Source organism: Myodes glareolus, chromosome 15 (assembly GCF_982192425.1).
Source record: "Myodes glareolus chromosome 15, mMyoGla1.1, whole genome shotgun sequence".
Classification (NCBI taxonomy): Eukaryota; Metazoa; Chordata; class Mammalia; order Rodentia; family Cricetidae; genus Myodes; species Myodes glareolus.
This window is the reverse complement of record NC_142040.1, coordinates 47,474,601-47,488,934: the sequence shown is the minus strand read 5'-3', so window position 1 is coordinate 47,488,934 and position 14,334 is coordinate 47,474,601. Positions and strand designations below refer to the sequence as shown.

Genomic DNA, 14,334 nt, shown 5'->3' with positions numbered 1-14,334 from the left:
ACTCTCAAGAGTCCATATAGTCCTACAGTTCCCTATGCTGAATCAAAAACATACAAAGTCTAATGTCTTTTCTGAGACTCAAGGCATACTCTTAGCTATAAGTGTTCTAAAATCAAACACAAAATATGTACTTCTAATATTCTACTGCAGAAATATTCTCATTCTAAAATGGAGAAATGGGATAGAATAAGAACATATTGGACCAAACCAAGAAAGACTTCAGTTCCTCATGTCAATCATTAAATTCTGAAAATCTGTGTCAAGCATCTAAAGCATATTACCGAGGCTCCTTCATGCCCTATTAAGGAATTTGCTTTAGCATTGTTGGGGCTGACTGAAGTGGCTTTGGTAGGACTCGAGGAACAGGATTAGCTTTGTGCGTCATCAGCAAGAGTTCCCTGGCCAAAGTATGGCAGTCCTTCTATGAAAGGCCTGAGGTGGAGTCAGGATGACTAGTTAAAAAGCCTTGCAAAGTATCTACAAGATGACAGTGATGTAGGCTAGGATATGACATTTGGAACAGAAACAAAACAAAACTGGTAGGTTTGAGAAGGATTTGGAAAAAGAATGGATCTGTCTAGAGTGTGCTTGCTAAATGAGAGAGAAAATTATTTGCATTATTCCATTTATAAAGCTGTATTAGCAACTCTCTATTTAGAACATGAAGTGACTATATTGTACTATAAATAAATATTTATGCCAGTGACAAAAAGAAAAGAAAAGAAAAGAAAGCGGCACTATTAGGAGTTTTGGAGTAGGTATGGTATTGTTGGGGAAAGTGTGTCACTGTGGAGGCAGACTTTGAGGTCTTATATATGCTCAAGTCATGCTCAGTGAGACAGACCACTTCCTGATGCCTGCACTCCAAGATGTAGAACACTTGGCTACTTCTCCAACACCATGCCAGCTTGCACCCCAGCATGTCGCACCATGATGATAATGGACGAAAGCTCTGAAAATGTAAACCACCCAATTAAATGTTTTTCCTTTATAAGAGTTGCCATGTCATGGTGTCTCCTCAGCAATAGAAACCCTAACTAAAACAATAATATATAACACCTATCAACAGAACAGATTAAATATCTCCAATCTAAAATACTAGAAACTATGATTATATCAGCTACATGGTTTTGAATATTTTTGGAAATATTTGCATAGACTTTATTGGCTGAATATCAATAATCTGAAATTCCAAATATTACAGCTTTTTGAACATCATGTTGGCATCCAAAAAGTTTCAAATATTTTGTAGTGTTTCTGATTTCAGAGTCCCAGACTAAGAATGCTCTTTTTATAAGTGATTTCATATTTCACATCAAAAGGCAAATAAGTCAAATAAATAGAAAATTAATTTTAAAACAATGGACTTGAACTATACTATAATGCCTGAAACACAAGAAAAAGGTGTTAAGAAGAAAACTTAAATCACCTAATTATATCCCTCAAGGAACAAACAAGACCAGAGTTACTATTAGAAAGGAAACAATAAATAGTATTAGAAAGGAAGCAGAAGTAAGATAGAGAAGAAAAAATAGCAACAAAACCTTTTTTAATAAGAACAAAACCTTTTTTAATAAGAACAAAATTGACATGTATTTGTCTCAGTCAAGAATAAATACAATGACTCAATTAGAAATTTTAAAAAAATTACAGCTAAACCCACAAAATAGAAAGACTGGTAAGAGTCCACTATGGTAATGTGTCCACCAACAAATACAAAAAGGATAAATAAAAACAGTAATGTATTATCTGCCGAGATGGAGTTATGAAGTAATATAAAACTTAAGTATTCATGTAATAAGATGAAATGACAGTCTCTTCAACAAATCATATTTGGAAAGTCGGATATTCCCATTAAGAAAAGCAAAATTAGATATTTGTTTTACTAAACACAAAGATGAGCTCAAAATGGATTAAATATTTGATATAAGAGCTAACACTATAAAAAAGAAAAGGGAAGATAAGAGCTAACACTATGAAAACTAAAATGAACTTTCATGGGCTTGGTGATGAACCTTTGGATACAACCCCAAGTGCTACAAGCAAAAAAAAAAATGAAAAATATGCATATTGGTCAATGACATATTTAGCTTTAGGTTCCAGGTAAAAGCCCACTATTATTCTACTAACTGAACGCAGCAGTAAAACAACTCCCAACGTTGTATGCCCTCATCAGAGAAGCTTCTTTCAGTAGATGGTCATTCACACAGAGACCCACAACTGGACTGGGTGTAGAGAATGAGAGACTTTGGAGTACCCAGCCCTAAACGAGGGGTGTTTATCATACATTTCCCTCCAAGGCTCTAGGATCTATGCAGAAAAGAAAGAGAAAAAGATTGTAAGTTCCAGAGTGGGTGGAAGATTTTAAGGAAACAGCGTTTCCATACACAACAGGGTAGATGCACATCTACGCCTACAGAGGCTCTGACTGCATAGACAAGACCTATCTAAGCTCAAGGCAGATAGAAATTCCAGCATGACGGAAGGGAGGCGAACACAAAGTTTCACCACTACACCCGAAAACTGTTCACAAATGATAAATGCTGGGAACAAGGAAATCAGTTTTCTTCAATTAAGTGGCACCAGGTTTATCATCCACACCCCAGGGCAGGGTTTATGCTCAGAAGTAGTAAAGTTTGAGATGAGCACAAATCAGACTTCATATATTTAGTGGCTTTTTTCTTTTCTTTTGTATATTTTGTTTTGCTAGAAAAAGAACATGAAGCTAAGGAAGGAGGGGGAGAAGCTGGGAGAAGCTGGGGGATGGGAAAGAATATGATAACATAGAGTGTACGAAATTATCAAATAATAAATAAAAATACCCAAGTGGGATCATACGGAAGCTTCAGTGTGGCAAAGGCAATGACCAAAAAAGTAATAAACAGCTTACAGAATAGGAAAACACTTATAAATATCATATCTGATTAGTTGTTAATTTCCAAAATATGCAATGAAGTCCTGTAGCAAAAGCAAAGAAGTAGTCAATTAAAAGTCAGCCTAGGAGATAGAATATACTTTTTTCTAAGAAAAAGAAAGCAGCTAAGAGTAAAAAAAAAAAATCCCACCATATAATCTTGAAGACCCACCTTCAGAGATTTTCTATGAAGTAATTTAAATCCGAATCTTGAAACTGAGTGCAGATATATGTGTTCAGTGGGGCACTGCTTACACGCTAAAAGCCCATCAGTGGATAAATGAATAAGGAAACCTGGTACACAGATACAAGTGTTCTATTTATTGAACTCTCAACAATAAAGAAATTCTGACATATATTTTTAATGAGTGGATCTTGGGGACATTAGGCTAAGTAAAAGTGACCAGTTACACAGAAAGAAATGACATGATCCCACTTATAGGATGTACTCATAAAAGCAGACCCCTAAAAGCAGATAGCTGAATAGTGCTTCGCAAGGTGGTAGAGAAGGACAACTGGGAAAAATGCTGCTTGGCGGATGTGAAGAAAGTCTTGTGTTACAAAATAAAGCAGTATTAAACAATGGTGAGTTACACATCTAGAAATTGGGGTTCCGTGGACTGCACCAGATGTTGCCAGAAGATCAAATGATATTATGGAGACTGAACAATCAGAAAGGGGAAACATAGGTTTGGGACAGTCATAATAGGAACAATTTTAGTGTGGTGGTGGGAGACAGTGAGATTAATATGGGCTAGAGGAAGAGTAACAACCTAAACATCAGAGGTTATATCTATGAGTACCAGAAGAGGAGTTCAGTAGACAGAAAGGCAGGTGTGATGTTAAGTGGACTTTATAAAAGGTGTATTATTACTAATGTAACACTGTGTGCTAGTTAGAACGATGATGGGGATCAGACTACATCCTGCCTGCTGTCAGCTACTCCACACAGTAAAAGAGCAGTTTTTAGACTGTGCTTGGTCCTGAGTGACTCCATTTTTAAAAGCAATATTTGACTCCATTTTGAGTGAAAATGAAGAGGAAAGATAATCGCACTATAAACATCACTACTTCTTCGGTACCATCCGTGAGACACAGACTCGTAAATAACCTACCACAAGAACTTAAAATGCACTACTTATAAACTTCTTAAAGTACACAAGGAACCTGTGATCAGATGGGCCTATGAAAACTATAACAAAAACACTAGAGAAAGTATTAAATACACTAGACCAACAAAAGGTACATAACCTCCATAAATAGGAGAAATTGACAGGTCATGACCATGGCTATGGCCCCACTAACCCGCAATCTGATCGCCCAGTGTGTGCAACAAAGGAATGGCAGACAGACTGTTCAACTGTCCCCCGGTAGTGACTCAATTCAGTCCCCATCAGTCCTATGCCATGCCTCATCTTCCATGGTCTTCAACTTCCCTGTGTACAGAACTCAGTCTGCCATTCTGCATTTTCCCAGTGCCCCCAGGCAGCTTTTTAACTGGATTTAAAAAAAATTAAAAAAATAACTACAGTCTTACTATCTAACAGGATTTTGAAATCGCCTTGATTATCTTTTTATTGGGAAGGCCCAGGATGTGTTAACTTTGCACTGAGGCCGTCCTAGCCATCTTTTCTCTATATATGGCAGCACAACTCACTGTGGCTTGAGCCATGCAGTGAGGTAAGCTCCTATTCGCCCACCAAAGATACACCTTGCACATCTTTTCTTCACCAGCAAGCCTAGAGGCCTCCAGGAACATTGGGTAGACAACTGGTCATCATAGCTCATGCTCCTCAAAATAAAAAAGTCTTCCGTTTAGTTGAGAAACTGAACTATCATTACGTTGACCAAGGATAAACATAATGGCTTCCTAAATGTTAATTCACAGGAAGAATTCTTCTGTGTAAAACACAATAATAGGTAGTATTTTGTATGGAGACTTGTGAGGACTGTCCACTCCCAGAATCTGTAAGGAATACAAGAAAATAGAAAGAGCGCATTCAACAAAACTATGGGTCTTCTCTTTCAGAACCTGACCTCTTGGAAGTAGCTAATCCTGAAACTTCTTGAGAATGTTTAACCACCCTCCCCCACCTCTCTGCCTGGCCTATCTTCCTCTCTTAATAGAGCAAAATAAAAGTATAGTGTACCATAAAAAACTTTTGGCAGTAGAATTCTAGCTGAAATGTACTAGGTTTTATTTTTCTCTTTCACTATTTTTCCCTTCTTATGGAGCATGTGGTTTACATGCTTGTCTGGTCATTAGCCTTCTGAGGCTAATCATAATCCTACATAGACCAGAAAAGATAAGACAATATAGCATTTTAATATATCAAATCTTGTGTAATTATATCAAGGGCTTTGTGGTATTTCTAACATGGTAGATAGCTCTTGGATTTCCAAAAACAGAAAAAAAAAATCCTAATGCTCATTGGTAAGAAGCATCCTCTCTAGTGGTAGCAGGTAAATTTATTACAAGAAACAGTTCCCTCCTATAAATACTAATAATGTGAGAAAGAGAGAGGGAGAGAGAGAGAAAGAGAGAGGGAGAGAGAAAGTAATTTCTGTGTCCCTCTTTTTTTTTAGAAGGGCCATTATACATTATTACTCTATGTTTCAATAAAGTGTTGTATTTAGGAATTATTTCAGCTCTATCAGATTATTTGCTTCTATTTATATTCACTCAGACTAATCGGTGAGAAAAATTCAGATCCCACTTTTATTTTTACTCTAGATCTATATGTAAGAATGGTTACATAGCACCATCGAGAGGTATCTCTACAGAGGAAATCAAGCAGCTTTCTTAGAAAAGAAAGTGATACACACTCACACATGTATACACACATGCAAATGTATATATGTATATATACATACATACGTACACACAGAGAGAGAAACTAAACTAACAAAGAGACTGAAGGAGAGGAAAGAATTCTATCCTACATGTTGATCTCAATCATCCCCCTGGTGTGGGAGAATGGTCTATATTCTGTCAATTATATTTTATATAAACTCTTCTTGGCCAATAGTCAGGCAGGAAGAATAGGCGGGACAACCAGACAGGAAGTAGAGGCAGGTCAATGAGAACAGGAGAATTCTGGGAAGGAGGAAGCCCATTCTTCTGTAGTCCTGAACACAGCCACAGAAGAAGCATGATGTGACTGCCTCACTGAATAAGGTACTGAGCCACATGGCTAGCATAGACAAGAATAATGGGCTAATATAACTTATAAGAGTTAATACTAAGTCTGAGCTAATGGGCTAATCAGTTTATAGTTAATGTAGACCTCTGTGTGATTTCTTTGGGACTTAATGATTGTGGGCAGGACAGATACCCCAACAACAAACCCTGACAACATTCCCCTAAAATCATATCTAAGTCACAGGACCAAATGGTAATAACTATAAATGAATAAATATGAGCTAGCCCAAACAAAGGATGGGCAGGTTTGGTCAGTGCTGGCCCTTATGGCATCAGCAGTGATGCAGAGCCAGCATTGGTAGATGCCAGCTTCAGCAGCTTCACAATGATAATTTCAGCTCTCAGAACTTTTGATCCTTGTCAGACCTTAACATTCTCAAATTTCAGCCTCTAAAGACACAAACAAATGACCACTCCCTAAATACTCATCAAGATAGGAAAATGAAAAATGCCTCAATTTTATGGTAGCTAAACTTTTGTGATTCCTGAGGAGCATGTTTACAATCAGTCCTAGGATGTTTACAACTGATCAGAAATCCACTTAGGATGAATGGAAGTGAATCAGCACGTCTCTGGTTTTACTTCAGAGCTAGTAATCCTTAGAGCACACTCTTTTGTGCCAGTCTGGACTCGTTTGTTTGTGCTTCCTTGAAAATAATGGTTGTGAAATTGTATAGTTGTCATGGGTATTTAATCATTATGATGTTGGCTTTAGCATTTGAGGTGTCTGTGTGTTTCTGTAGTTTATATATGATATCTACTTCAAAACATTTTTTATTGCTAAACAACCGATATTCAAACAAGTGAGTTGTACACACATTCATACATATTTCTATCCCCTGAAAATTCTGTTTTAAGTACATACATATGCCTTGCACATACAACCAAGATGTACTATTTTCTTTCCATCATAAATCAATTTACTGTTTTACTGTTTACCCGTGCTTTTTATAGTTTTCTGATGGTGACCATTAAGTAAGTTTTATGTTTATAAAGTAAACTTTACTCAATAGAAATATTGAAACTCCTACACCATAGATAAAGTAAATATACCTTCACCTTATAAATATTGCATAAGTTCTTGTTTCTGTTCACAACAAGGAATGAGAACAAGTTGATGCAGAACCAATGTAGGGGTCTTTCTTTCCTTAAGCCGGCACTAGTATCCACCTGCATCACCAGATGGGCTGATCTTAAGTGCTGTTGATAGCCAATATCAGTGAGCAGCAGAACTTAAAGAAATGAAGGGGAAGGTTTTACATTTATCAAAGTGACCTAATCTGAACACTTAAATAACAATTAAATAGCATTTAAGGTTCATGATGAGCTATAGAGTCAGTTATCAGACATGTTCCCAGCCTGTGCAATTAGCCTTGAATCATATCAATCAAATATGGACCTCTGGCTTTAAGCTTGATTGAAAACTTGAACACTCGTGGGTAGGTTAACAAAGAAGCATACTTAAGTTTGGCTCTGCCACTCACATAATAAAGCTCCCCCTTAGCAATGTTCTAAAGTGTTTTTTAGACTGCAAATGTGTATATGAATCTTCTGACTATCTTGTTAATTTGTACAATATGATAAAATAAGTTGGAAGAGTAAAATATAGATGCTGTATTTCTACCATGAGTCTTTATATAATGATCTGGTGGTCCCTACCTGGACAGCTTTGAGTGACAAGGTCCTAGAAGACCATTGATAGAACACATTAAAATCATATGTGTATATGGGAAAACACTATAAGCAACAACATATATATACATATATATATAGTATCAGTTAACAATATTTGAGAATTCAATTCAAATCATCATGAAAAAGTAGAAAAAATTAATTTAACTTTTATGTATGAATTTTAAAAAATAACTTTTGAAATGCCCAACCCTCCAGATATTCTTCAGTTTTGCTTACTTAAAAAAAATCAAGTCAAATGGGTAATTGACAAGAAAACACAGAGAGATCGTCATTCTGAAGAGTCTTGTTGTATTTTGAATGATGAAAGATTTGTTTCTTATGGCCATTCTGACCAAATGTACGTGCAGTTTTAGAAACGTGGTCAAGTCGATTCCTATGCCTTATTGACCCTATGGGCTGCTCCATTTCAATTAAAGTAGAAAAAGAAGATTGCAAAGAGGAGGAGGAGGGCTGGTGAAAGGGCTCTGAGATTAGGAATGCACACTGCTCTTGCAGAAGGCCTGAGTTCAGTTCCCAGCATCTATGTCAGGAGACTCACAACCGCCTGCAACTCCAGCTCTGGGGGCATTCATCACTCTTGCTTTCAAGGGCACCTATACTTACACGCACAAACCCCAAGAAAAAGCTGATGCACGTGATTAAAAACTGAAAAAATAAAAAAGAAGAGGTAAATTACCTCTAAGAGTGTTGGCAACATAAAAGGATTGCCATGAAGCCAAAAGTTAAAACTGTATAAAGGCCTTAAGAGGTATGTCACGTGCCATCACAAGTACTGCACCAGGTGCAGTATACAGACAACATCACACAAATGCAAAAACTAACAAAGCAAATGGCAACATGAATACAAGCTAAAGCACTTGGGTGAGAAATCAGTTGGACAACTGCTTAGTTCCCATGAAACTATTCTTTTGGGTCGGTGTTGGCATTTTTCGAAAGGAAATAAAATCTCCCCTCACAATCACTGTTTTCTAAAGCATTTGTCTCTCTATCTAAACACCATTAACTACCTGCTGTTCCAGAGTACACATTCTTCCTGGCACTCCAGTCCTACATTCTGATAATTCTTCTGTATTGGGTGATCAGTCAGACGATGCATGAATGATTTTCATCATATATCAGACAGTGTATAGCAGATCCCTCCGGTAAGCCAAGACCCCTATCATCAACACACTATGAAATGCCATGACAAATCTCTTTTTAATGGCTCTAGAGACACTGTGGTTCGACTTAGAACTCTTTAAAGATGTCAAGTATTCATCAAATTCACCTCCACTTGGACTTTATACTTTGTCTTTCTGTTTTCTTGGTTTATTTTATCCTCTCTGACCTGCTTGCGGTGAGAGCCAGCATCATTCATATTCCAAATGCCATAACTTTGGTTTTGCCAGAGAAAAGGAAATGATAAGACTGAAATTTGAACACTTTGTGTTCTTTCAGTATTTTGTCTTTGAATAATATATTAATTAAAAATAATCTACTAATACCAGCTACTAACAATTGTTTAGTCCAGTCCATACTAAAACATGAAGTCTTTAAAGGCAGACCATCACTGAGAGACTCGGTTCTGAAAGCATTCAAGACACAGTCGTTTGAAAAACATTCAAGGACACCAGAACTGCACACTAGTGGGGACTAGAGAACACAAACACACACACACACACACACACACACACACACACACACACACACACACACGCTGTTCTTTGCTATGGTCTTAGGCAATCAAAGACAGCTGCCCCAAGTAGGTGGCCTCATAATTAGTTGGCTCTTCACCCCTCATATGCTTCACCTAAGAAAACCTGAGGCTGTGAGGACGATTGAGCAGCAGTTCCTCTCTGCAGAAACACTTGCCTTGTGCATCAGACGTGGTTTTAAATGGTGGAGATAATTGCTTAATTCAAGCTAGAGCAACTGGCCAAGTAAACATGTAGCAGCCAGGAAGCTATTAGCATGATTTTAAGGCAATTATTCCATTAGTGTTTAATAGTCTCCAATTAGTCTGCTCTATCAAAATTTGAATGACTTCTTTTTCTCCAAAAATTCTGTGTTGAATAATGCAGAAAGGTATCAGACTCATTTTAATCCCAGTTTTACAGTTAAGAATTTTGCCAAACCTATTTTGTACAACTATATGGGTATTCAGGAATGTATATTTGATGAAATGATGTGTATATTGGAAGTATTAGGGTGAAAGTGCAAACTTTGTGTGCCATTTACTTCAAATCTTACACTAAAAAGGCTTAAGAATACTATGTAAAGTTCATATCTTTCAAATACCATCATGTTTATGTCTCTACCAGAGACTAGCAGAAAATCAAAGTCTCTGATCCCAAAGTTCCACTTAGTCCCATGAAAGAGAAAAGTAAAATTACCCTGTGTCCACAGATGCCTCGCTTCTCATCTCTGTGAGAACTTGTTGCTTTTCAGTTATATTCACTGTCTATCATGACACCCTTACTCCTGCATTGCTAAGAAATACTCCATAAAATCTCTTTTAGGGATTAGATCACTAATCAGATTTTAGGTCATTTGCACTGAGTTTCTGGGTCTTTTCCCCCTCCCCCATGAGTGGGATGCTGCTTGTTTTCAGTCTATGAAATGGAAATGGTAATCCCAGCACTGAGTACTTTACGGGGTTTTGGGAAGGATGTGAGCTAGCAGACATAAACTGGCTTTGGAAAGTGACGTTTTCACTACAGACGTTTATGGTGAGACGCAAATGTGGTGTTACACGATTCCTCAGAGCTGGCATGCTACCCCGGGCATTTAATCTCCTTGCATCTCTAGAGACTCTCTTTACAGGGAGCTAGCACCTCGGTCCTTGCCGTTATTACCAGCTCGGTGCCAGAAGCAGGTGGACCAAGTGAAAATAACTGTCTAAGAAAACAAACAGAAAGCAAAGGAAGAAGAGGATGCCGGGGGAAGTGAGGGTGGCATTTCACTAACGAAGTTGTGTGCTTGCTAGTCCTTCCAAGGAGCAGCCCGCAGACTCACCAGAAAAATGGGACCGATGCAGAGGGGAAGTTGGGTTGTGCTTTACCAGAGAGACACCTAGGCCCCTGGAAAGTCATTCATTGAGGAAGGACAAAGGGATAGACAACCTTTTTCTGAGGACAGTGAGCTGCTCAGCCTGTGTCTGCCCTTGCCACAAAGTATCCACTCCAATTGAGTTAAGTTGCTGGTGAGTTCCAGCGCTTGTCAGTTAGACACTCAATTTTTTTTTCCAGAAACCTGTTTAATTTCTTCTTCCTTCTCTTCCTATTTCTTAGGTTTCACGTCCACTCCAGTCCTCCAAGCTCATGTTTTCGTGGGGTTTTGGAGGTGGAGAGGGCAGATCGGAGGAAGTAGACCAGAAGGTTGAACTTAATAACTCAAGCTCTACTCTGGGCAGGGGGTTGATTATCCATGACTAATTTGACCTCCAGCCTAGTCTTGTAAGAATCACATGTGCATACCCTCAATCCATGCGCATAGCCGTACTGCTAAAGAAATAGAGGCATTTCTCCAGCTACCACACTTGTAAACTGTCCAGAAACAATCAATCACCGCTCTTAGATACCTGAATTAGGGACGACGGAGTGCTCCGACCCAGAAAGCTGGCCAGTGCTCTGGGCCAAACCCTGCACACTATGCTAAAGCCTCTTGATGCCACACAACTATACCTGGTTGGTCCTAAGCTTCCTTTCCTCTAGGCCACCAGCTCAGCCACCTTTTCCGGGGCAATCTACTCATTCCCACTTCTATGCTGCTGTTCACGCGGATTTCACTGCCTGGCTTCTGTCTGGAGCAGCAAATGTGTGGTCTGCAAGGTTTGTCCTCCTCACCTAGGAGCTCTACCTGAAGCAGCCCTTTGACTAGACTCCCTCCGCTTCCAAGCCAATTAGAAAATGCTTGCTTTCTGCTGCTTGCCCCCTTCAGCTCCGTGTCAAGGACAATGATTATGCTGCCGCCGCCTCCACCACCGGTCCACCGGCCCCTGAACTTTCATCACTCTTCAGAAAGCACTTTGTCTCTTTAAAGGAGACTGGGGACGAATACTAATGATTGGGCTAGATTCTCACAGTGAAACTACCAAATCCTCCTAAGTCCACGCCAAGGATGGACTCGATGTTCCGGAGCCGAACTCCAAAGACAGCCAGCTTCCTTCCATAGCGCACCATGGAGCCACAGATTAAGAAACCTGACCTGCCTTGCCCCCAGACCCCTTGAATCTTCAAGAAAAACCATATAGAATGGGGATCAGGGCGCGATTCTGGAACCCCCTTCTCCCCTGCCCCAGCCCTGCAAGCACAACCTGCTTCTGAAGACCAGGGGAACCAGTCACCTTGACTCCCAGTGCCAGGGTCCTCCAAGGTTTGGAAAACCTGGGTACCCACCCCTGGACGAGCTTCCCTCCCGCGGGCACGAGGCAAGTTAGCACTGAGTGTAGGATGAAGCAGGGCGGGGCAGGTGCAGCGGGTACCTACCTGGGATGGCTAAATTGGTGAGAGGGATGCTGTGGATGCTCTCAGGCAGAGTTGCCATCCAGTCGGCGAATTTCAGCTCGATTTTCCCCTGAGACGAGGCCATGGTGCCGGTCTGCTTGCCGCCGCGCTGGTCCCCACACTCCTAGGCACAGACTGGCAGCTGCTGCCGCTAAGCCAATGTTTGCTTCGGCCCCGCTAGAGTTTACACTCCGCTCTGCGCCACACCCACAGGATGGCGCACACACATGCTCATTTTAATAATTATTCAAAAACACCCCATGCTCTCTCCTTTCCTTCGCCAGACTCTGCTGCCGGGGCTTTTGTTCCTGACGTCCGTGCTCCGCTCTCTGCTCTCTCCCCCCTCCCTGCAGACTCCCTCCTCCCGTCTCACCCCCTCCTAGGTGGCTCTGCCTTTCCTTGCCATTCTGCAGCTCCCCATCGCTTCTTATTATTAGTCTTTTATCTTCTTAAAAACTTGGTTTTCCACGCTGCTTTGTCCCTCGTCTTTCTCTGGCCCTTGGTGTTACTTCCTGGTCTCGTTTGCATGAAAGGCAGTCTTGCAGTGGAATCTAAAAATCCTGGTAGACTTTGGGATGTTCTTGCTTCCTGAAGAGCAGCCTCATCTCTTTGGCTCTCAGGACTTTCCATTCTTTCTAAAGAGTGCTCCTTTTCCCGAGGCACAACAGGTTATGCCTACCCTCAGCCCTATTTGTACAAAATGGTGGTCTTTATTAATCACTTTGTCTAATTTTTGGAGGAGCTGATACACTTGGAGAGTGGGAAGGACGGTATATTCTACAATATGATTCTGAATTCCTGGTTTCAGACATTTCACGGTCAAGAAGCAGGGCTGCAGGTTTGAAGGACCCACTATTTCTGCGGAGAGACACTCTTCGTTTCTTGGTTTCAAGGCATTCAGGATAAGATGAAAGTCTGACGCTGGAAGAAAATCGCATCTCCCAATGACATGCTGTAATTACTGCCAGTAGCATTTGGTGGAATGTATTTGGCACCATTTGAAGTGATCTATGTGATTGTTTGGATTTTCATTCCTTGGCAGACTAGAGAGATGTGTCTCTCCAGAGAGAAATCGCTTGTGTGGCTCCAAAGAACTGTCTGGGTCCACCTGCTCCCCAGTGAGAAAGAGGGGAGAACACATTTTACTAATGTGACGAGGCTGGCATTAGCCTGACTAGGACTGCAGGAGTCAGATTGAACCTGTGCAGGGCCTTGGCCGCTCAGACCAAGGATGGGAAAAGACGGCCTGTTTTCCCGTGGAGGGGTGTGTAAATTCTTTCCCTCAGAGGAAATACTATTAAACTGAATAAATAAAAATCAAGATAGGAGAGACAGCAGTGTGAAACACGAGAGTGATCATTTAAGTTCAGTAAACCCATTTAGCATTGTTAAAAGCCAGGGAGCCTTCGTATTGTGTGCAAGGATGCCACAATCAAAGAAAATTCCCATCTATTCGAAATCACTGTGAGAGGAAAGATGATGCTCAATCCTTTTGATTGATTTCTCTTTCTCTCCCTGGAAATAGTTCATAGTGTCATGAGGACAGGGTAGGCCTATCTTTAGGGATGAGAAGGAGATGTACTGAAACTTCTGCTCAAGGAACTCCTAATGTCCTCACGAGCAGAACAGATTCTCACATCCTTTCAGTTAGAACGAGAACCAGCTCACTTTGACTTTGTTGACTAGGAGATCTATAGGCATCAGTTTCCTGACTAATGCCAGTATTCTCAAGGCAGCCTGTGTGGGGCAGCAGGTGAGAGTCAGACTGCAGAGTTAGCTGCAGTGTCTCTGAGGAAAATCCATCGGTCCCTGTGAGCCCGGTTACCTCCGTTGTACAGCCATGATAGCCGGGCGGTTTGTGGTGATACTTCCAGGAAAGACTGGAGATGTCTGCTGGGACAGCAGGATCTGTTTACTCACGCTTTTGTCTTTTTGAAACTGTCCTAGCCTTTTAAAGTCTTCTTTCTAGGGCAGTAGATTAATTATGCATCCTGGGAAATATTGTTTTGTAAGATGTACTTGAGAAATACTCTCTGTCC

The 14,334-nt window shown here is 40.4% G+C and overlaps 1 protein-coding gene across 1 annotated transcript in view; it reads right to left on the bottom strand.

The window, feature by feature from the left end:
• Nucleotides 1-12,622, bottom strand: part of Plcxd3 (phosphatidylinositol specific phospholipase C X domain containing 3) — a 145,794-nt gene extending 133,172 nt beyond the window's left edge. Inside the window, exon 1 of the mRNA XM_048428513.3 lies at nt 12,278-12,622. Within this exon, the coding sequence (XP_048284470.1) occupies nt 12,278-12,380 (103 nt within the window). The 5' untranslated portion in view covers nt 12,381-12,622. The remainder of the gene's footprint in view (nt 1-12,277) is intronic.
• Nucleotides 12,623-14,334: the final 1,712 nt, after the last annotated feature.